This window comes from Pogoniulus pusillus, chromosome 17 (genome assembly GCF_015220805.1).
Source record: "Pogoniulus pusillus isolate bPogPus1 chromosome 17, bPogPus1.pri, whole genome shotgun sequence".
NCBI classification, from domain to species: Eukaryota; Metazoa; Chordata; class Aves; order Piciformes; family Lybiidae; genus Pogoniulus; species Pogoniulus pusillus.
In genome coordinates this window covers 13,170,105-13,194,531 of record NC_087280.1, presented here as the reverse complement: position 1 = coordinate 13,194,531, position 24,427 = coordinate 13,170,105, and the positions used below count along the sequence as shown (strand labels likewise).

The 24,427-nt window shown below is 39.7% G+C and overlaps 1 protein-coding gene across 1 annotated transcript; it reads left to right on the top strand.

Annotated features, from left to right (window-relative positions):
• Positions 1-8,093: 8,093 nt before the first annotated feature.
• Positions 8,094-23,936, top strand: BTBD1 (BTB domain containing 1). The gene is made up of 8 exons (XM_064157719.1): positions 8,094-8,578; positions 14,172-14,328; positions 14,851-14,956; positions 16,593-16,790; positions 17,047-17,239; positions 17,770-17,857; positions 21,918-22,064; positions 22,947-23,936. The coding sequence occupies exons 1-8, from the start codon at positions 8,166-8,168 to the stop codon at positions 23,103-23,105; spliced, it is 1,461 nt and encodes a 486-aa protein (XP_064013789.1). The 5' UTR covers positions 8,094-8,165; the 3' UTR covers positions 23,106-23,936.
• Positions 23,937-24,427: the final 491 nt, after the last annotated feature.

The following is a 24,427-nucleotide window of genomic DNA, read 5'->3' as shown; positions in this document are numbered from 1 at the left end:
TATGCGGCCGTATGTGTGGTGTCCCTCGGCAGTGATCAGTTTTCGTGGGAGGTGATAGATGGAAATAAAGTTCCCTCGACCTGACCAGTGCAACAGTTTCTCAAAGAAACCCGTAAGAAACAATTATGTGTCTCTTTTGGTATCAGATTTTAGCTGGGGGTTGATTATTTATTTATTTATTTATATATTGTTAAGAGTAAGGACCTTAGCAACACTTTGATTTGTGAACTTACATTTTCCATTTAAATGTAAAAAAAAAAAAACCAAACCCAACCCAAATTTAGGCATATGTTTGAATTTATCCAGCAGCACTTTTTTCCTGGCTTCAAACTATACCCATGTTTCAACACTGAAGTGTTAGTGTGCAAACAAAGCTGAAATGTGCCTTGTGTGAAAGGCAAGCAGGCATGAAAACCACTGTTCCTAGAAGCTGCTGAGCATTTAAATCCAGGACTTTTGCCAGGCAGTGTACTCTCAGCCTAACAGGCAGGCTCTCTCTCGTAGGGATTGGGAAGTATTAACGCTGTTGTAAATATACCCATCTGCAATATCGGTCACGGTTCTGATTCCCCTATGTTGAAGCGATCCAAAGGAGGACTGCTAAGGTGGCTGAAAAATGGTATCTGTCTGTCAGGAAGAGGATGAAGAACTAGGCATTTGAATGCTCTCCATAAACACTTGAGGAGTTAAACCAGAGAGAGGAAAGAACCCTTTAATTTGGAGGACAAAGCTGTGAAGAAACTTTCACCAGTTTTTGGAAATAGATTTTTAGCTATGAGCAGTAAATGGTCTTCTAAGTCCTTAAACAAAAATAGTAACCATTTTAAAGAAAAATTCCAGTTTTAAGATGTTATTTGACATGCTTAATCAATAGACTAATTAATTGTTTCTGACAACTTGACAGTCCAAAATATATGTCATGTGTATTATACATAAACATTCTTGTATAGTTATTTCATATGAGAAGGGTTTAGAATAAGGTTGAAGGTATATGAAGGGGTTAAACCATGCTCAATCAAACTATCTGGTAAAAACATGATGTAACTCCTAAAAGTAATTTAGTCCATCCAAGTGCCAAAATTGCCTTTGGATGAGTCAGGGCTAAATTTACCATTTCCAAATGCCTACCTTTCAGTGAACAGACAGTTTACTTCTCAAGCTTTCAAATGTATAGGCTGCTTATTTATAGGCAGCTGCCACAGTGCAGTCTCAACACATCTCAAGCCTTGCCTCTTAATTCTTGTGTCCATTAAGACAAAACTCTATATGGGAAACCTATTTCTTCCCATTCTGCCAACTTGTTCCAGCACGGATTTGCAGCGTGCTTGTTAAGTCTTAAATTTCAGTTTCTAAGTCAGAAACTGTCAGGGCACATCATATAATAGACATATAGCAAGTCACCTGTACAGGTTGCATCATGTGAGTGTATTTTGTTGATACGTAGACATTTCTGATCTAAAAAAAAAAACCATCATGAGCATCTGGTAGTAGAAAAGACCTCTGAAACAGGATGTTTGAAGAGCTTGTTCAAAAGGGTGCATTTTTTCCTTTCCTCTTGCCCTGGGAAAAAAAAGCACTCTAAGCCTTCCAGCTCTATCATTCCTTTCCATTTCCCAGCAGAGAAGGTCCCCAAATCCACCTGTGATTGTGCTGAACATGTGGATTCTGTGTGCCACACTTTGCACAGCAGAAGTCTTTATTTGTGCTACCTATAGATCCTTCTAATTCCAACCTTCCTTCTCTGTGCCAAAATACCCTGGCTTCTGTTTCAGGCCTTATGAAGAAACAAAATCCTCAGCATTCTTGGTTACTTTATTTGTATAGCTGACACTAATTCTAGAGGAAAAAAGAAAGCTCAATTAGTGTAGCCCAAAGCCACTGATCAACTCCCTCAATAGCTAATAATTAAAAATTTGGCTCTAAATCAGAAATTAAGACAAATCACAGAATCAAACTATCTTACTGATCAAATAACACCCTCAAAAGCAGGAGTTCTTAAAAACTAGCACAGGCACTTCTTAAAAGCTTTAAGTGTTCTTGTGGGGGAGGAAGAGGAAAGAACACCACCTTCTATTCACACATACTAGAACAGCAATATAAAAATGAAGGTAGGATAAGGTGTCTTTAGCAATATAATTACTAAGTGTTGGATGAAATCAGTGTTGATAAGCTGCTGTCACCAGAGTAAGTGGAACCTTTCTGCTTCCTGTCACATCTTCAATTATATTAATTCTTGAGACTGCAAAACTACTTTTTCTTTATTTTTTTCCTGAATTTTGTAAATGATAACATCATCACGAGGCAGAAAATAACACAACTATTTCACTACTTAGAAACATTACATCTCAGGGTAAGATCGAACAAACACCTATATCCTACATAAACTGCAGTGAAGGTAGAGAAGCAAAACGGAGTAAGGAAATCCCCAAAACTAAGACTCCTTCCCACCCAGAAATTGTCAAAAAGATTACATTTACTGACAACACAAGATTCCTAGAGTTCTGATCTGAAAGACAGTCCCTTTAGCCCAGTGTCGAAAGTGATGATCCTTCACTACACTCTAACATTCCTGTGTTGGAAATGGCAGAATTTCTGTCTAAATGGTTGATTTTCAATAGGTAGTCTAACTCTCTCTCAAATCACAAGTGTCAGCCTTATGCCATATGACAGATTCCCCACTAAGAATCCCAACCACAGCAACAAACCAGACACTTGTGTGGCCCCTTGCCTGGCAACACTCAACTCACAAGCAATTAGCTTTGGATGGTGTTCACCAGCTTCTTGATTAGACTATTATTGAATCAATATTCAGTATTTATAATATGGAAGATGTTCCTCTCCTCTTCATTCTCTCTATTAAGTGGTAGGGCATCAGTCTTGATGTCAGGATTGAGAAGGCCTTTTTAAGCATACCAACAAAAGAATACTGTGGAGGACATAAAAATGCTTATTTATTAATGATCAGTTTCAAAGTAGGAGACTGACCATTAGGTCTTTGTGTCCACTTTTAGTCTGGGAAACAGCTTTCATCTTTAATAACTGCCTTTAATACATCCTAACAAATCGTAGGGCTCAACATCATACTGAGACATATCTGATTTTATTTTAGATCAATGAAATGGCATTAATCTATACAAATATAGGCAGGTGAACCTTAAGCAAGCACATGAAGATCAATGCAAGGATTAAGAGCTGCTTATTTATAGCTCATGGAAGCATTGCTCATGTGTTCACATATAGTCCTGCCAAGCAGCAAGCTTTCCTTGCATTATGATGCCAGTTACGAAATACCATCCTGGTAAAAACAACTCATGCCATTCAATTTTTATTGAACTAAGCTGATACATTCTTGAGAGCGCACTTCCTGTATTTTCAAGTGGTATTTTAAAGTGAAAGAGCTCAGTAACCAATAGTCCATTTGAAGGTGGATTAAAAGGTGAATTAAAAGCTTCATGTTTGGGACTTTTGGTAATGTGTTGAAGGAGTAGCTTAGGAGACACAAAACTGCAACTCTCCAACAGCTTTAAATCCAACCTATTCTAAATTTCTTGTTAATTGAGCATGTAAGACTAATAAGTGATGCTGTAAGCGACATGGTGCACAAGCAATATAATGTAGATCGTATAGTATGCACTGGGGGTCAGAAGGCCACATGCTAATGATCTGCTGAGGATTTTGGGAGATTCTCCAGAAGCAATCACAGCACCAAAGCAGCATGCAAAGAGGAGTTAGTGATTAGTGTCCATTCTACTCACAGAATTAAATATCAGTGCCTCCAAAATGGAGCTGCATTTTGTGCTACGGCCTATTCACCAATGCATAATCTGAAGTGGGAAAGAGACATGTCAGAGCAAAATTAACAAGCATGACAGTAAAAGAGACTATGTTAGCTGTACTATTAAACTTAAACTGTAAATGGCAAGACTGTGCTTCTTAGTAAGAGCTGTGTTAATCGTGCGGAAATCGAACTGCCAGCTAATGCCACAGTAGAAATGGAGGAAATATGTTCTCTGTCTGGAACGCTGCTCTGCCTCAATGCCTTTAGCAGCAATTGAAAAGTAAATAGCTTCACAAAATAGTCACTGCTTAACCATAAAGACGTGCTGGTAATACATAATGAAATGATTTCCTCCCCTTTGCTTCTTTAGCTATGCAGTAACAGAACATTTTTAATTATTCAGAGTATAAGCTTTTTTCAGAGCCATGCCAGTGTTTGAAATCACATATGAAGTAGGTACGTGGTGAGTAGAATCCTCTAATGCTTAGTTAAATGTTTTTGGGTTGTAATTACTTCCTAATAAAAGATGTGATTTGGTGTATATTTTTGAAATACATGAATGTGCAGAAGGAAAAGTGCTACCTCCACAACTAAAGTAGTTAAAAATTTTGACATGATCTTTGTATCAGTTGTTCACATCTTAAAGTTAGGATTCTGAACATCTTCACAGAAATATTTGGATAGTAACAGAAATTAACGTAAAAATTTTGAGCATTATCACTAAAAATCAGCAAAGTATATCAATATAATCAAGGGCACAGGATACAGAACAACCTTAAAACTCCAGGACAACTAATCAGCACAGCTGAAAATATGCAACAAAGTGCTCACAGGCATTACTAGCAGAAATGACAGACTGAGAATGATGACCTAAAAAACTTCTGAGAAAGCTGAATACTTATTATGGTCAGTTGACTTTAGAACACAGGAAAAAATCCTAATTGCTCTTGATTTGGCTTTTTTTGTCAGGATTATATAGGCACTTTACAAGACATAATAGAAAAACTTAGTTCCTGCCCTTCAGTGCTCCTCAGACCCAAGACTCTAAATGTGTTTTCTGTGCATGCACAGATCCAGTGCTCCAAAACCTGCAAGGCTGCATTACCTGCAGTTCTCACATCACAACAAAGCAAGTTAATGCAAACCAGAGAGAAAACAATAACAATGATAACAAAAAGGCCAAGAAGATAACTTTACTGTTATTTGAAAGTACTGTGTTATCACAGACATACACATTTGAAGAACTTTAATGCTACCAGTAATTCGCTCAGAGGAATGGTAGCATGTGTGTTATTCACAGTAACAGCACAGATCAGATGCACGAGATTTGTAAGAATCTAATTGATCATGGAAAGGAAAAGATGACATCAAATGGCCCCAACCAGGAAGTCTAATCAGAAACAAATCTGTGACTTTTTAGAATTATTCTCTTCCCTTCTGAAGCAGAGAGAGGATGCTAGCCACTTATGAGAACAATTGCTAATCACTGTAAAAATACGTGCCAGCTCAAAAACTCTGATCATAACAACAAACAGCTCCTTAGAACATACACAAAGCTGAGTTCATGTGGGGAAAAGAAGGAAAGGGAGGAGAATTTAAATAATTTCAGGAACAAAAGATTGAAAACAATACGCTTTGTAACTCGAACCCTTTTGATGGCTCTCACAGAACTGGCACTGTTTCCCTGGCTGGGTAGGCCAGGGCCTCCAGGCAAGCATTCCTGTGTCTCTGGGACATCCCTGGCATCACAGGTATCTCAGAAATCCCCGCAGCTTGATCAGGACATTCTCCAGTTCTTCTTCGGTAATTGTGAATCTACTTTTCCTCTCTCTCCCTTTTGACAAGCAAACGAACCTCAAAACTTGAAGAGCACTTCTTTCATGAATTTCCACAGGAAAAAAACATCAGGTCAGGATGAGCTTGTGCAGGCCATTATGTAGACCTTGAAAATGAGTAGGTCAGAAGTACAGACACTCCCTGACCTTCTGTTTTGCTGGCTAGTTATCAGAACAACCTTCATAGATATACAATATAATACTGTTGATCTTTTCTCTGCAGCCCTTGATTTATAACCATTCTGTTAGAACAGATGAAAGACTTCTTGAGACAGTTTGCCCTGCTTGTGTTGTATAAATGTGTTTCTCCATGTTAATTTCTGCTATATTTCCTAGACAAAAACTGGGGATGCTAAGAAAGCAAACAACAGGATAGCATTTCAGTGATATTCATGTGTAGCCCCCTTCGGAAAAAGCATTGTGTATTATTTCTGACCTAGACTGGTAAATACAATCCCATGACATCATATTTAAAAACGACTGTGATCCACCTACTGATAATGCCAAAGCAAAACTGTCTGAGGTTTTTAAGAAGGAAGCTGTTATGAAGATTATGAGGTGAAACAAATGTCTGAGGCTCCTCACCTACATGCAGATAAGCCTCATTTCAAAAGGAAAAGTGTTACTTAGTATTTTATCTCTCACTTCCAAAGCTGTTACCTTAGTGCATTTGGCTTTTAGGTGATCTGATGAGCATCAAGATTACATTTCTCATTTTGTCTCCTTTCCTTTGTCTTCTTTTCCTGTTTTTATTTCTTTCCCTTCGTTTTATCTCTCAGCTTTTTTTCTTGGCCCTTCTCATAAGCCTATGTATTTCCCCCCCCCCCCCCCCCTTTCATAGCTTTGTTTTCTTATGCTTGATTTCTCACCCCTGAAGCTATCTTACACAGTCTGTCTGCCCCAGCTGCCCTTCTATTAGTTCTTTGGCACACTTCCCCTCTTTTTTTCTTCAATCCTCTTCCACTCTTCTTATTCTCCTCTAGTGTGCTCCTGACAGTATGACCACCTCTTGCACATTTGTCTGTTGACAGCAAAACCTTGTGAGAAAACACAGAAAGATATAAGCAGAAAGTCAGCAATGTCAGAAACTCTGATACCCAGATCATAAATACTGCCAGGAAACAATTTATTTGTGTCCATGGTGCCACTATTTCCCTCATGATTTTTACCACCTTCATCCCTAAGCTATCGGAGGGAATCTGGCCTTCTCCCGTTTTCCCTTCTTTGCTCACCTTGGGCAAAGACGATGCCTTTATTCTTCAAAGTCAGCAGTATGAGTTTATTTTTAGATCTAGCCTCTGTCCAAAGCTCCTTGCTGATTTCTGCTTGGCATACTATGTCTTCTCGTGCCCTTTCACGCTATAGATTACTCAGCTGAAATTGCTTCCATCTTGCTCAAGGTTCTCTAAAACGTGTACTGCGAAACGGACTACACTTGCTTGGTCTCAGTGTTGTCCTAATTATAAACCTAGAACCAGGGTGGTGACATATTCTATTCCTCTTTTAGCCACAGGCTTCCATAAATGCTGACAAGCCAGGAACTACGATAAATAGCTTTCAGCTCCGTGATTCAAATTGCGGCTGTATTTACAGCAGAACTCCAGCAGATGGCAAAATGATTCTCCTCATTTTTTCAACGGAGAGCATGTTTGACAACACCCTTGACAATGCGTCAACCCTGACCACTAACCCTCTTAACCCCTAGCCAACCCTAAGCCAAACCAATACATAAACCTGCCCCTAACTGCTTACTCGAACACTAACGTAAAACCTGCTTGGACGTGTTCTCGTGTGAGCTGCTGCAGGTGATCCTGCTCTGGAAGGCAGGTTGGGCTACATGACCTAGCAAGGTACATCCCAACCCCTGATGTTGTGACTCTGTGGTTCTGTGAACACTAACCCTAACCCCAACCCCAAGCCTAACCCTAAAACTCTTGCCAGATTATTTCACCACCCTACTTTCTGGGTAAAGGAAGTTAAAATTTGATGGCTACTATGTTACACACAAGATCCCACCGTTTCCTCCTCCTAAGTTTGAAAGAAACACAAGATGCCGACTCACATTGTAAATGGATTTCATTTCTAGAAGAACTCTAAGGCAGATGTGCCAATAATCAGGCATGCTTTAACACTGTTTTATGCATCATCCAGATCAGTGATCAATCCTTGTTATCATGTTACCACAAAAGCGAATTTGCTTTTCAAGTGCATACACAGAACAAGGGCAAGACTCCCACATATAGCGATACAAATTTCCGTGACGGTCGCAGTGCTCTGCGCGTTGCACTCTTGCTTTTCCCCTCTTCACGGCTCTGGAAGTGTATTCCCACCGCACCGGAGCCGGACGGAAGCCCGGAGGCGCGCACCCACCCGCACCAGCCCGCCCCGGCGCGGCGGCCGCAAGGGGCAGAGGGCGCCAAGCTCCCCAGCACCGCCCAGGAGCCTGCGCGGGACAGCAGCGCATGCGCGGGGAGCGTCTGACGTCGGGGCCGCGCGTGCAGCCGGCCCTCGGAGCCGCCCGGCGCGGCCTGGCCCGGCCCCTCAGGGCGGCGATGGCGGCTGCCGGTGGCAGCTCGAGTCCGCCCGCGGAGACACCTGCCGCCACCGCCGCTGCTACCGTCTCTTCCGCCGCCTCTGCCGCCGCTGCGGAGGCCGGCGCGGTGCTGCAGCGGGAGCCGTTGTACAACTGGCAGGCCACCAAGGGCTCGCTGAGGGAGCGTTTCGCTTTCCTCTTCTCCAACGAGCTCCTCAGCGACGTGCACTTCGTAGTCGGCAAGGGCAGCCCCCGTGGAGGGGGCGGCGGTGCACCCCCGAGTCCCGGCCAGCAGCGCATCCCCGCTCATCGCTTCGTCCTCGCGGCTGGCAGCGCCGTCTTCGACGCGATGTTTAACGGCGGCATGGCAACCACCTCGGCCGAGATCGAGCTGCCCGACGTGGAGCCCGCCGCCTTCCTGGCGCTTCTGAGGTCAGGCCGCGGCGATGCGGGCTGTGCTGGGCACGGTGGGGACTCTTGAACGGGGCTCTTGGTGTGGGGAAGTGGGTCTCTTCGGGCCGGCATCGTCTGCCCGCGGGGTAGGGCCATGCCGAGCCGAGGCCTCCGCTCTGTCGCTGGTGTCATTTTCTCGCTCCGCGGCCCCGCCTGTCCCGTCCGCAGGAGGTCCTTCCTTTCCCAACGCCGCCGTGTGCGTGTCCGTGGAGGGAGATGCGGAGAAAGCGCATAGCCTCCTTGTGGGCTGGCACACAAGGTCAGACGGCTTCGCGAACGCGTTTGAATCCCATCCTGCTCTTCCCTTGGCATCCTTTTCTCAAGACAAGTGTCCTAATTTTACGGCAACCAATTGTCCATTAAGAAAAGTACATTGAAAGTGGCAGCTGTCAGGTTTGGCTTTTTGATTCCTTTTTTTAAAAATAAGGTTCTGAGAATTATTCATTGCAACTGTCCATCCATCTCCTAATAACAGTGAAGAAGGGACAGAGGCTGTTCTACCAAGATTTTGGTTTAATTTGTTACTAAGTTTGAAGTTTTATTTGTCGTTCACTTTGCTTTTTCAGCGATGGTACTGAATTGTTGTATCCTTTTACCAGCGTAATTGTAATGGCAGTTACCACAGGTACTTTTGGGTGGTCAGTGAACATGCATGAGAAAGCAGTAGCTAACTGATTTTTCCATGCAAATCACCCAAATGAGACCATGAGTGCAGTAATGTCAAGGTATATGTAAAACGTGATTTCTTAACGGCAGATTAGGATCTGTTTCTCCTGATTACGAAACTGAAATGTTTACCTCCCATTGCACAGTGTAGTGGTAAATGAAATCAATGGTGCTCATAGAAACAATTACTGATAGTTTCTTTATGCATGAACTTGTGGTGTGGTAAGATGACTAAACTACTTTGAAACTCTTCCACTAGGCAAAAATCTCTATAAAATATGCAAAAAATATTTCTGTAATGTTTATTTGGGGGAATAAAAAGTAGTATTATTGCCTGGAAATAAATATATAGTGTCTTGAAGCTTTCTGTAATGGCAAAAGCTCCAAAGTCTTTGCAATGCTGTTACTGTTTTGAAGCCTAACAGGTAAGAACTGTGAGAAGAGTCACCTAATCCTTTTACTAATTATGGAGCAACTGATTTGAAATAAAAGCAAACAACAGACCACCTGCAGCAGCCACAATGTCTCTTGCTATTAGCAAATTAACTGTATTTATTTTGTGGATTCTTAGCAAGGAGAAATTGGCAAGATGAAGAGTTTGTGCAGCAGAGTGGGAGATAGTAGGGAATGTCTTTCAATCAAAATAGTTTCAAAGGTTACAAGTAAATGACTCCGCATATATATATATGTTTGTGCAGAAATCACTGCATGTAGATTTCTCCACTGTATCACTGGAGATTGAAAAGTGTATAATGAAAGAAGCTTGTCTGGGTAAAAATCGTGGAAATAGGAGAGTTCAAAGTAAAGATAAGTGGACTCGTGTTTGAAAAGTGTAGAAGTGAATGAAGAGATGCTATTAGAAGCAAACAAAAGACATCTTGTGTTGGTCGAACTGCTCATACTTAATGGCCAGGAGACTTACGTAACTAAACTGATTATACCTGTTTGGTGTCTAACAAGCACCAGACTGATGAACTGTTGAAACTTATCAGGTTCAGTGTCTCCTTTCCTATGAAATAAGTGGCAGCTTTTTAGGGCTTTCTTCCACGTTAATTTTACATATATATGTGTACCTTATATTGAAATAAATACACATTGCAACATGTTGTTAAAGAGATATCTAAGGAGAACTTAATACACACCAGTATTGCACTACTTCCATGCTTGTATACACTGTTTTTAAAGTATACTAACTAAAAGATGGCTTTTTTTTTTCCCCTAGTGTTGTCCAGAAAAGGCAAGGATTATACCTTGCACTGTGGGCTTTTTTGTCTATCGTTAGTAAACTGCGCAGATAACGATGGGTGCCTTTTATGGGACTTTTTAAATATTTACAAAGACCAGTTGACTAGAATTTGAGTTGAGGTCTTTGAATATGCATAGCAAATGAACATGAAGGTAAAGGGTTTCAAAGACTCATAGAGATAGTTTACTAATTGGTGTTCACAGCTTGTTTCTGTGTTATTTACTCATGTGGTTTCTTATGTCCTGTGTGTAATTGATGTGTTTTGTAAAAGTCTGCTGACAAATGCTACTTATAATTTAAAGCCAAAAGAAGAGGTCTTTCAATTAAATTTTCCCCCATCCTCTTAAATTTGTTTGATCTGTGTCTGTCCAGTGAGACTCATTTCTGTGTTCTGTGGTGTAAACTTTGATCAGTATTAGTGTTTTGTCACCAAATAGATAGTAAGTGCTCAGAAATGGAACAATTTAAATACCTGGCAGACACCACTTTAATATATTTGTTTTGTGTTTGGTTTTGGTTTTCTTTTTTTTTTTTTTTCCTTTTGGATATGTTCATACAAAATTTAAGAGTGACTGTAGTTGCTACCTTTTCCTCACAGGGAACTTTTAAACACTTTACAGATTTATTATTTTAAAGTAATTAACTGAAACTTCAGTAATTTGACAGATAAATCCTTAAGAGCAGAAATAACATAAAAGTCACAGAGTTTGGATTTACTTCCCAAGTAAAGAGTTTTGGGTTGTGAGTTTTTTTTTTTCCTATTTGTTTCTAACTGTACAAATTGAATAGTAGGGGTTACAAAAAAAGCTGTCTCAGTAAGAGTCTCCTTTAGGGTTTTATTTTTTTATTAAGATTTTCAATTTCATGCACATTTACAGTAATTTAATTTCCCCTTTGATCATAGTATAAAGGAAAGTAAAGACGTGGCACAAATTTAGCAGTCTATCTTCCAAATGTCTTTGCACAGGACTTTGGCAAGCCATAAATAAAGGGGTAATCATGACTAAGTAGAAAGATTCCTCGCAGCTTTTATAATGGTGATGATTTACTGCTTGCCAAAGTCCTCTGCAATACATATATGGATATTTATATATTTTTCTCAACAGGTTGTTTTTTGGAACATAATTTTGGTTTTTTTCCTTAAGTGTGTCCAATCTGAAGCCAATGAATTGATGTACTAAAAAAGCTTCTCTGCCTTGTGGTTCACTTTCTACTGCACCTTCTTACAGATCAGGGTGCAGTTCCAAGCTGTACTTTTATGACCCTCGCTTTCCCAGGAATTTTGCAGGCTTTCTTCCCATGAGATCAAAACCAATTACATTGCCAAATTACAGGGATTCAAATGTGGCAACAGTGCGTATACACACTTCTTTTTTTTGCTCATGTGAGGTCTGTGGGCTACAAGGTATTTTTTCACCCCTCAAAAGACATACTTGACGCTCTGTACTCCAATCCCTCCCCTGCTGTATGGCTGGGTATACATTAAGACACATTCTCCAACTAAAAGTGTGTCAGTGGTAAACTACTGACCTTGTTACCTGTTTTCTAGACATCGGTCACCCAGTGTATTATAACCCATAGTTATAGACTTTGAGAAAACTCAGGAGGCATCCAAATGTTGCAGGAAAGTTGCATTGTCAGTTTTTTAGATTTAATATTTCAAGTTTTTGACAATGCCAGTACTTTTGTGCAATGTTCAAACAGCAGTGTTTTTCAGGTATTAAGAATTATGAACTTTCAAAGTTAAAGGGTAGCTGTAAAAGCCATGAAAAACAGTAATAAAGTATATTGCTCTGGGATGCTATATAGTCCTATTTCCCTTAAGCATAAGATGATTATGATGCATTCACTTATTCGTAAAAGAGGAACTCCAGGTGTGTCTTCCAAAAATCCCTCTCTTCTTGTGCCAAAAGCTGTCTCCATGTTAGCTCTCCCATTTGTGGCATGCCTGAACCATCATAGCTTTACATCACTGTTTCTCCTCCAAACTCTTGAGGGGCTCAAGATCACATATCCTTCCCCCTTGCCTTCTTCGCTTCTTTACTCCCTGGTGAGACTTACAGAAGCAACCTGCTCTTTAGATATTGACTAACTGGAGGGATATGTATGTGCATATGTATACAGCAAAGAAACACTTCTAGTGAGAAGAAAAAAGCAACCAACTTTTCCACTTTATGTAAGCCTCTCATACATTTTGTGTCACTTTTCACAGAATCACAGAAACATCCAGGTTGGAAAAGACCCTCAGGACCACCAAGTCCAACCTGGAACTCTATTCTACAAGATGCACCTTAAACCATATCCCTAAGCACTACATCCAAACAACCCTTAAACACATCCAGAGTTGGTGACTTCACCACCTCCCTGGGCAGCTCATTCCACTGCCTGACCACTCTCTCAGTGAAAAACGTTTTCCTAATGTCCAATCTAAACCTCCCCAGTCTCAGCTTGAGGCTGTTCCCCCTTGCTCTGTCTCCAGTTACCAGTGCCCAGCAGCAGCCTCTCCACAATGTCCCTTTAGGTAGCTGTAGACAGCAATGAGGGCTCCCCTCAGACCTCTTTTTCAAACTATACAGCCCCTCAGGTCAGTACTTGTTTTTCTCTAGTCTTAGCATCTTCCCAACAGCTAAGATCTTAAATGTTAAAATCCTTCTAAACACACCTTAATGTCTCTGTGTTGCTTGCCATTCACTACCAGGAAGTTCTTAACAAAAAATGTTAAGAAATACAAATGAAAGGCATGTTTTTTATTGTGGTATTTGTGCATTTGCTGGTTTGTCCTGGCTTATAACGTTTACTCGCCTGAGTGTTGAGGACAACTGCATTTTTGCAAATCACAAGACTATATTCTTGATTAGTATCTGAGAAACTGATGAAATAGTGCTAAGATTATCTTCAATGTCATCTGTAAGAAAAGTTGCTTTTAAAAAGTCATTGTTCCATACAGCATCTTAAAATACATCTTTGCTTGTGTTATCTCAAATAATAGCTGCTTTAGAAACAGATTTTTTTTTCCTTGTGTTTTGTGGTGGCTTCTGTCTTTGGATTCACAGCTTATGCTTAAAATCTTAATCATCTAGACTCAAACAGTGGAGAAAAGACAGTGTTTTGCTGTATCAGGAAGAGTCAAGGTTATGTGCTGGAATTTTAGTTCCTTTCCTGTCTGCTGAGGACTACATAATGGTAACCTTGACAAATTATCACAGTGAAGTCCTTGACGTTACTAAACTCATGGCAGGGAAGCTGGTGTGCAGTCAGTAAGCGAAGTTCAGTAATGTAGCCATAGAGGGTTATGTATTCACATTCAGACATGCAGCTCTTCCTGGTGAATCAAAAGAGCATGCGTTCATATGTTAAGTAATTCTGCAGCTCAGCTGTTGTTTACGGTTCAGTAGCTATGTATAGCTAGTACAGCCAGATCAGTATTAGGGAGTAATACATATTTAAAACAAATGTATGCCATTAGGTTGATGTAATATTCTTTCTTCAACCCATTAACTAGCTTATTAATTTGTAAAAATGCTACATGGTCAACTGTTGCATGTTTACAGTGAAAATCTTTGACCTGCTCTCTAAATGCAAAGAGGGTGTTAGGCTGTTTGTGGCTGCTCCCCCACCAAGATACGTTTTTATGATCTGTATTTGTGTATTGATTCCTAGGTTTCTTTATTCGGATGAAGTTCAAATTGGTCCAGAAACAGTCATGACTACTTTATACACCGCTAAAAAGTATGCAGTCCCAGCCTTGGAAGCACATTGTGTGGATTTTCTAACGAAGCACCTCCGAGCAGATAATGCCTTTATGCTGCTTACTCAAGTAGGTAAACTTAAGCTTAGTTTTAATTTCCTAGAAAGATCAGTATTTGGAGGGAAATGACTAAATATTACTTCACAGTGGGTCTGCTATTGCACAGTCTAATATATGTATGAAAATGTCTTGCTCTGTCAGCATTTTTACAGTCAGCTTCTTATGAATGTGGAGGAAAGGCTTTTCTTTGTTTTTTTCAATATGCAGTGCACTGCAGCCAGTTTATTCTACGATCTATTTGTATTTTGTTGTTTTTAAATACTGTGCTTCAGTTCACTGTAGTGGATTTGATATGTACTTGTTTATATTTTTGGCAATAGAACTGAAACATAAGCACAAAGAAAAACTTGGATTTTGTGAATTCTCCTTAATTATGTACTCCTTTGAGAATTTTAAGTGCTCTTTCAGATATAAACACAGAGTACTTAGACAAATCTACCTTTTATTTTTAATTTAGATCTATACTAGAGTGAAAACACTTGCTGCAAGATGTCAATTTATGTTTAAGATGTATTTTTCTATCTTTTTTAGGCTCGTTTGTTTGATGAACCTCAGCTTGCTAGTCTTTGTCTTGACACAATAGACAAAAGCACTATGGATGCCATAAGTGCAGAAGGCTTTACTGATATTGATATAGGTAAGTTACTTTGTCTGCCCTGAGCATTAAGCTTCTGAAGGGAATTGTATGAAAGGAGAAGACTTTGTTGCAATAATCAATGCAAGGGTTTTTTTGCCCATCTCTATGGTGCTTTTCTTTGAGCTCTACTCTGAGCAGTGGTCCACTGTGTGGAATCCCCATTTAATTACTGTTGATGCATTAGGACTCCTTCCATGATAATACTACTGTTACTTTAAAGCCAAAGGTTTTGCTGAGTGCTGTGCCTTGTCCCCAAGGTATCCACACCTCTTTTTTAGCATGTAACAGGAGTCATACTGTTTTATTGCCACATATTCAGAGTTGCATAGATCAGGTACAAGTTTTGAAATCTTTAAAATAACGAAAAATCTAAGCTAGTGGTTTCTGTATTTTGTCTTTTATGAAAAGCTAGCAGTTGTAAATTTGCTTACTTAGACACATAATAACAGTGAGATTAAGATTTTAGTGCAATTCAGTTAGACTGTCTTAAAAACTCAGGACTGAAGGAAGGTATGCCAGCTGTTTAAATAAATTGTAAAGTCATTGTTGACTTTTGTTCAGTGGGATTTGTACCCAGAGTGAATATTCATCTGTACTCTTGGTAAGTCCCAATCTGTTTAGACTTTTCAATGAAGTATTTTCTATGATCTCAAGCATTCTTTGCTAAGCTTCAGGACATGTAGAAATTCCCAAAGAGGATATAAAATTCAGAATATGAATCACAGAATGCATCAGGGTAGAAGGGATCCTCAAAGGTCATCTTATCTAACACCCTTGCAGTGAGCAGGAATATCTTGAACTAGATCAGGTTGCTCAAGGCCCCATCATGTTTGTCCTTGAATGTCTCCAGGGGTGGGGTCTCTACAACCTCTCTGAGCAACCTGTTCTAGTATGTCACTACCCTCATTGTAGAGCACTTGCTCTTGTTGTCCAACTTAAATCTACCCTGCCCTAATTTCAAACCATTGCCCCTTGTCCTGTTGCTACATGCCCTTGTAAATATATTTTTTCAGGCTTATGTTCTGCAAGACACTGCAAAATTTTGCATACCTCTTTTGATAAGAGGTCAGACTAAGTAGGAAATGCAGGAAAACCTGCTTTTGTAGAACATGTGAGTACCTTGCCTCACATACCATGTTCCACCCTCAGGCTTTTTGAATGGCAAATAAGTAGTTTTTTTAGATCACTTTCATGTATCTTTAAGCAAATTTTGTGTGCACCACTGCTGCTTGTGTCTGTAGTTCATCCAGATAGGCAGGTGGTTACTAGGATGAGAATGTGACAATGTCATTGTTAATAACTTGGCTTTTTAGCAGTGCATTCACTGCTTGTTCACTTCCAGTTATGATCTTGTGCTGGCTGTGGAAATTCTTTAGGACGTTGCTTGTCACTACATAGATTATATATAGTCACACTCTTAGGAATGAAGAAGAAAGTGCTGTCTTCATAGCAGGAAAATGATCTTTTATTTTTAGTTTGGAGTCTATGCATCATTGGGAGATTTTTTTATACGCAAGTTGTCTTTGTCTTAACATGAATGTTCTTAGTGATTATTTAAAATTTTAAGCTTCCTTTATTTGTAGCAGTGTTACTGCTTTGGGTGAAAATACCTAAATACGTTAACTTCTTTTTTTAGACACACTATGTGCAGTCTTAGAAAGGGATACCCTTAGTATTCGGGAAAGTAGACTCTTTGGAGCTGTTGTTCGCTGGGCAGAAGCAGAGTGTCAAAGACAACAACTGCCTGTGACATTCGGAAACAAACAAAAAGTCCTTGGAAGAGCTCTGTCCTTAATCCGCTTTCCATTGATGACTATTGAAGAGTTTGCAGCAGGTGAGTTTTGGGGTTATTCATCTTGCTGTTAGATTGTATTTCTGCACTGTTCACCTGTGAGTGGTTAGGTGTTTAACACACTATTCTGTTATTGATGTACTAATAAAAGTTGTGATGCACAAATGAAGGCAAAACATTCTCAAGAATATGCTCTGGTCATTGAAAAGTATTTTTTGTGTGTGTGTCATCTTCAGGGAATTAAGTATAACAGTTGGAGTAGTTCTTTGAATCATTTTGAAGTTTTTTCTTTTCACAGGCCCTGCTCAATCTGGAATCTTGTCAGATCGGGAAGTAGTAAATCTCTTTTTGCATTTTACCGTCAATCCTAAACCTAAAGTAGATTATATTGATCGACCAAGATGTTGTCTTAGAGGAAAAGAATGCAGCATTAACAGGTTCCAGCAAGTGGAGAGTCGCTGGGGCTACAGTGGAACAAGTGATCGGATTAGGTATGGCTTTTGAAACTGTTCAGAGAAGAGACAGAAGTGTGGGATGAAAGGGAATGTGTTACTCAACTCTTTTAGCATAAGATACAGCAACAAACATGCTGGTTCTGTTTGGGCATGTTTGATCTTTTCCTTTTTTTGCAATAACTTAGATTGCTGTATGCATAAAATTGTAAAGCAGCCAAGAACAAAGTTGAAAAGGATTTGATGCATTCTAGAATGATTGGGTGTTAGCTGCATACTCCTTTTTACAATACTGAATTTTCATCTGATTTTATTTTGGAAATACTCAACAGAATCTGGTTATTTTTTATTTAGTGACACTGAATGTCCTGGGGATTAACAAAGCTATAACCTATGAAGCTGATACCTTACAAAGCAGTTTTCTTAGTCTTGCAATTTAAATAGGAAGTGTTATTAAAAAAAAAGTAATTTTCATCTTCCTTATTCAGGAGTCTTTTTTCTAATTGACTGGGAGTAAGGTAATGCACCTGTCACAGTTTAAATTGCTTTCTTGGCTTATATATTATTAGGTTCACAGTTAATAGAAGAATTTCCATAGTGGGATTTGGGTTATATGGATCTATTCATGGACCCACAGACTATCAAGTTAATATACAGGTACAGTATATTCTGTTTAAAGAGGTTTGTACAGAAACTACACTTGCAGCACTTGGAAAAGGTTTGGTATATATTTGGGTAGGAGCAAATGATAGGTCAGGAATCTTTAGCTGTGTTTTGTCACCAGCAGTGATCATAAGCAGATGACTAGGGAAAAGTAAGAACAATGTGAAACTCCCCTTTCTCTGTTGTATTCTCTTGTCCTTCAATCATTTTGGTATGTGTTTCCCAAGACTAATTTGGTTTATCTATTTAGTAGTTCCTGGTAAATCTTTCTTCAGGATACTTACCCAGTCAAACCTTGAAATCCTGTAAGCTTTCCGCAGAGGAATTTTGTAGCATGATAATCTGTTCAGTTGTGCACAAAATCTGTCCTTTATTAAAGTTTCCAGTAAATTAGGGAAGAGGAGTGAAATTTGTCAGCAACAGCTCTCTGACGTCAGTGACACAACGTGTAATAACTGCTAAAAAAGCCCAATGTCATTAGGAAGACACAGAAAATGAGCTAAACTGTAACACTACATTGCTGTATGAAAGCCAGGTGTGCCCATATCTTGTGTGCAGCTCCCAGTCACACAGTAGGTAACTGAAATTATTAGATCTGCTGCTTTGTGAAGGGAGACTGAAGGTGAGGACTTTGTTGTCTGTAGGGGAGAAGGCTATCAGGAAAGGATCAAGTACGTGCAGAACTCTTACTCAAACCCCAGAATATTAGAATGACAAGACTTACTGATACTAGCAGAAGGTCAAAACCAGAAAAGCTATTTTCTAAATGCAGAAGATACTAAGCATACTGCCACAAGAATCAGATACTCTGTTTTGAATTTGTTGTTATTTTAACATGTTCTCTTCTAATAGGACAGGTGTGGATGCTGGAGGTAAGGGACAACAGAGCCCAAACTTGTGTGCTAATCTTCAGCAACATCTTCTGTTGCCACTGTCAGTGTGTATTGGACCATTTATCTGACCCATCTGGGTATTCATGAGATTCTTAGCTCACCTGGTACACCAGCTGGGGATTGGAGGCTTGTCCTTGCCCAGAGTTTTTGAAAGATTGATGTATTTACTACTGTTTCGGTCTTGAGTAGATGGTTGCATTTTACTGTTACTGTAACTGCTTCTGTAAAGTTACTTCAATTTTATGTTTGCTGAAAATGTTGTCCTAGCATGGGAATCTTTCCATTTTCTTCTGCTGGTAAATTAATTGTTTGTATTGCTTATTTTATATCTTCATGCTGTTTATTCCCCTAGAAATTCTGCAGGCCTTTTTGCTGCTGTGTTGAAAGAATGTTTTAATGTTGGTTTTGATGCTTTCAGATAGCTGTTCCTAAACCTTCTTTGGGTTTCGTTTTCTTTACATTTTATTCTGTTTGGACCTTTCTATTTTAATCTGGATACAACTTTGTTTCTATAGGATGCCTTTTGTTTGTTTGTTTATTTCTAGTAATAGACTTCTGCTGATCAGCCCTGCCAGCTTTTTTTTCTCCCTCCTCTCAAGATTTAATAGGCAATGAGTACCAGTACTGTACTTGCATGTGACATCCTTCAGTAGTCTGCATGCTTCTTATAAGGATTTGATTTAGTTAATTGCTTCTTTTGAACAAGCTCCCTCATTTTTCTCTTTTTGAAATTTAGCACAGCTGTGGTGGATTTGCTTTTGCTGTTCATGTGGGAGCATTGACCCCAAGTGTATTTTGGACACTTACATAGTGTTTCCGTTATGAGATTTTGAATCTGATCCTGCTCATCACTCAGAACCAAATCCAGGGCTGTATTTCTTCCTACTGAGCAATTGGTTAGCAAGCTCACAAAATGGGTAGTGATAGCATCTAGAAATGTCACCCTTGCTTTGTGTCCTCATCTGACACTTGCCTGGTCTGAGTGGGTAATTGAAGATGCCACTAAAATTGAATTTCCTGCTCTTGTAGCCTGTTTGGTCTCTGTTAGTGTATTGTGGTTAGGATTGTCTTCTAGTAATACTGATCCAGCACTACATTTTCTCCCTTTTAAATATACAACTTCAATCTGTTTGAATGCTCTGTTTTGTTAAGATGAGTCTTGATTTCATTCTAAGCTTTCAAACAAGGTATCTGTGTTCTGTGAGTGGCACAGTTTTACTCTTCTGTGCATATTGTAATCTGGCACCATCAAATTCTATCACATTCCTTTAATTAAGGGTGTGGAAAATCTTAGGAAAGAAAGAATCTGTGGTTTTATTTAGGGGCAGAAATTCACTTGTCCCAATCTTATTTCAGAGACTTCTAGCATATGCTGGACCTGCTGCTTTGGTTCACTTCTGAGCATCTTATTTATATGTCTATTTTCTTACTTGGTGATTACTATTCTCTGACTCTCCTGTACTTAAGGACATCAGAAAATCATTTTACAGTGTTCTAGACAGAAGGTACCTGGAATGAGGTTCTGAGAGAATTGGCTTTTCTGCATTCCTCAGTTTAAAAACTCACTTGCACATTTCTCACTGTGGAGTGCCACCAGTCTGGTTTTCTCAAACTAGATGTCTATGTAAACAAATAGCATAGTGCACTAGATTGGATCTTTAGAACAAAAGTTGGTACTGAGGACCTAGCAGCTGGTGCCATACACATTTGGGGATTTTAACTTTTCTTTAGGCCTTGCTTGATCCTCTCTGCCTAGCTCTTGTCAGCAGATGAGAGCATTTGGTGTGCTCCCTCAGCTTGTCTGTTGGATTTATTTAATCTGAAAATTTAGTTCTGGCAAGACAAACTAAAGCATATTAAGTGAGAATGATAAAGAGGTGCACTTGAAAAAGCGTACTCCTGATCCAGAAAGGAAAGCTAATGTACCTTTATGGTTCAGATGAAGACTGTCTTCTACAGGTTGTATTTATTCTGGAAGTATTTCCAGTTCCTGATGGATCAAACTTTCTTGTCATTTTGGAGTTGTGGAGTTGTGGTCGTGGAGTCTCCTTTTCTGGAGATGTTCAAGGCCTGTCTGGATGCATTTCTCTGTGATCTGTACTAGATTGTGTGGTCCTGCTCTGGCAGGGGGGTTGGACTCGATGATCTCCTTGGGTCCCTTCCAACCCCTAATATCCTGTGATGTTTTTCAGTCAGCTACTTAGGTGTTGTGTTTGTACCTTCCTGCTTGGACTTGCATCATTACTAGTGGAGTACTTCAAGCAGTGCTAAGGTATATTGCAAATACATCTTTCTAGGACTTCAGCACTCTAATAGTATTTCTACTAGTTGTGACGGGGGACAAACAATTTGAGCACATTTTGCCTAGAATAAGGCTTCATCTCATTTGTGCGATATAAAAACATTATATGGCAATTTAATAAGAAAACAGTGGTAGGAATCTTGTTAGTGCAGTAATTGTGAGAAGTGTTCACATTATCCTGAAGTTCTAATACCCAACTTCTGCAAGAGGTCTTAGGCAGCATGGATCAGGATTGTTGCCAAAAAGGAGAATTGAAGTATTGGCTATACTGCATCTTAGCTAGTGATTCCTATTCACTGCTAAAATTGAAGGCAAAAGAAGTATGTAGCCTGAGTGTAATTTTTGTGCTGAATCTGGAATAGAAATACATTGTATAATTTTGTGAGTTCTTGTTTTCTTTTAAGAATATATCATTGACTGCTTGCCTTATCTGTGAAAACTTGTTTTTGAAATTAGCCACAGCCAGCAAATGTGCTTCCCTCATGTGGGCTGTACAGGTATACAAGTCAGCAAATCTACATGCAGGTTTATGTGTAGCAGCTGTGGGTCACAGCTGAAGGTCTAAGAGCAAATTTTAATTTCCCAAGCAAAGTCCTGTTTGGAGCAGTGCTGAGTCTAGCCCACAGATTGAAGGACAGCCTGTGTAAACCTTGCAGTCCATTGTTCAGCATGCTGCTGGGCCAGCCCTAATGGTACTGGGAAATGACACCCTGTTTTCCAGTTCTGACATTGCACTGCCCCTGCAATTAAACTGGGTGGAGTAGGCAAGCACTTGCTTGTCATCCTTCTAATGCATGTACAGTAAGAACCTTTCTCAAGCTTCTAAATCTGAAAATTATTTTTTTGTGTTTTTGTACAGATAATTGATTATGAGAAGAATCAAACGCTAGGACAAAATGATACTGGATTTAGCTGTGATGGGACAGCCAGCACGTTCAGAGTCATGTTCAAAGAACCTATAGAGATTTTGCCAACGGTTTGCTACACAGCTTGTGCAACACTGAAAGTAAGAATGTGTACCAGTACAGAAGAAACTGTTATTTTGATGCAAGACTTGTTCTTTTATCTGCTTTCTGATGGAAAAACGTTATCTAGATCTTGAATTCATTTCAAGTTTAGTGCTAAACTAGGTCTTTAACTCCACAGTAACTTGTAAGACTGCTGTCTCTTTGGTGTGCAACAGCACAGAATTTGTAACTGGATCCTTTGTGCCTTTCCACTTTCTGGCTTGTTGTGAGAGTTAGAATGAGTCTTAATGGAAGTCACTGGTTCTGAGTGGGCAAAAGCACTATCTAAAACATTTAATCTGACAGCTCTCTATGAAAATTTAAGTTGGATTTATTTTATGAAGAATATTCTAACCATTAGCTAGTGTCAAGAAAATGAAAAACTTTTTTTTTTGTAATCACTTTTTTTTGTCCTAGTGTTGAAATATAGGAAAGGATTATTTGTTCTAGGAAAGTCTCCTCTCAATGTTACAGACAAATCTGTTTGGTCAGTGTTTTTGCAAATAATTTAATACTCTTTTAAATAACTCCCAATACAGAAATCAGAGTTGAGTGGGATAGGAAGAAATGTTGCACATTAAAAGATGCTGAGGTGAGGAACTAAATGAGAGTGTAGACAGCCTATATGACAAGGAGAAATATTAGAAAATACTTATTCATTACTAGCTTGGTAAAAGCAAGTGACTTAAATCTGCTGTCAATGTTTTGTTCCTTAGGCACTGGACATTTGCTTCTGTTTTCTGTGACTTTGCTGTACCTGTATCATTAGTATAAAACAGTATATAAGTTATATAAAATATCCTAAATCAGTGTTAGAACTTCAACTGTTTATGAGTATTGATACCCACTTGCATAAATTGCTGATCTTACATGTTTTTCAGGGTCCTGATTCCCACTATGGAACAAAAGGTTTGAAGAAAGTGATCCATGAATCTCCTACTGCTAGCAAAACATGTTTTGTCTTTTATAGTTCACCAGGTAACAACAATGGTACATCAATAGAAGATGGACAGATACCAGAAATAATATTTTATACATAATTCCATGGCATCAGCTTGACTGTGTGTTAGTGGACTTCAGCTGGAAGTGTATCAGTGGACTTGGTGGCAGTTCAAATCTGTGAAATTACAGGAATGTGTGGGGAAAAAAACTAACTTGAGAGGTACCAGAAAAGCTACTTTCTCTGCATTGACAGAATGCAATTTAGCTTCTCCTCTTAATGAAGCATCAGATGGAATAATACCAGTGTCTATTGAAAATACTATTTGAACTAGTATCATGTGATTAATTGCTTTGTGTTTTCAGTCCTTATATAGCAAAACGCATGTTTTTGAACTGGAAAATCCCCTACTCATTATGAAGTTCTCCTGTGTATTTTCCCTAACCTGTCCTGAAAAGACAGTAAAGCTGCTGCTGTAGTCCCAGTTTACATTTCTTTCCATAATGACCCTCTGGACACAAACTGCCACTTTGAGTTTTTGGAGTACATCAGCAAAGATGGATTCATGTTTCCATTACTGTGAATTTTTGGAAGAGCAAGGGAGAAGTCTTGAACTTCACATGACAGCTTGCATCTGCAGGTCCACTGACGATACTAAGTCTTATTTGGCAACAAGCAGATCTTTGCAGAATCTCTCTTGATTCAGAAGGGCTGTTTTGGAATATAGAGCTGGTTATAGAAATAGCCACTGTGTATATATATGTGCCTGTAAGAATATGTATAATGTGAAAATAAGACTACCAGACTTGTAATTACATGATTTTATTATTGGACATCCTAAGACTAAAAATATGAACTAAGGATAATTTGTATGCAACTACTTTTACAGCTGTATACACTAATTTGATGCAATATATGTATGTATATAGTATTTGGTGTCTTGCAGTATGTGCTGTGTCATTGGGGAATTTTCTTCCTGTACAAAATCCTGTAACCTCTCTCAAATAATTACACCGGGGGGGGGGGGGGGGGGGGAGGGAAGCAAAACCAAACAAACGTCAATGAAAAAACTTCCTCTTGAGCAGCCGTAGTTTCTCTTTGCATGCTTGCCACACCGATGGCCGCGCAGGTCTTGGCTCTCAAACCCAGTCTTTACCCCAGTGCTGTCTTTTCTGCTCGGCTTTGGTCGGCATCCTCCTACCTGCGCAGAGGCTCTCCAGGGGCAGCTTGGCTGGGTGCGTACCAGCCATCTGCCGTCAGCTAGGGCCGGGCCTTGGGGCGCGCTGAAGACTGCTGCTCCGGTCCCACCGGGTCGGGCAGAGACGCCAGCGGAAGCGAGACAGGGGCACCCCGAGCCGTGGCGCGCTCTCCGGTGCCCTGCTACGGAACGGCGCGGCCCGGCCCGGCCCTTTCCGCCTCTCC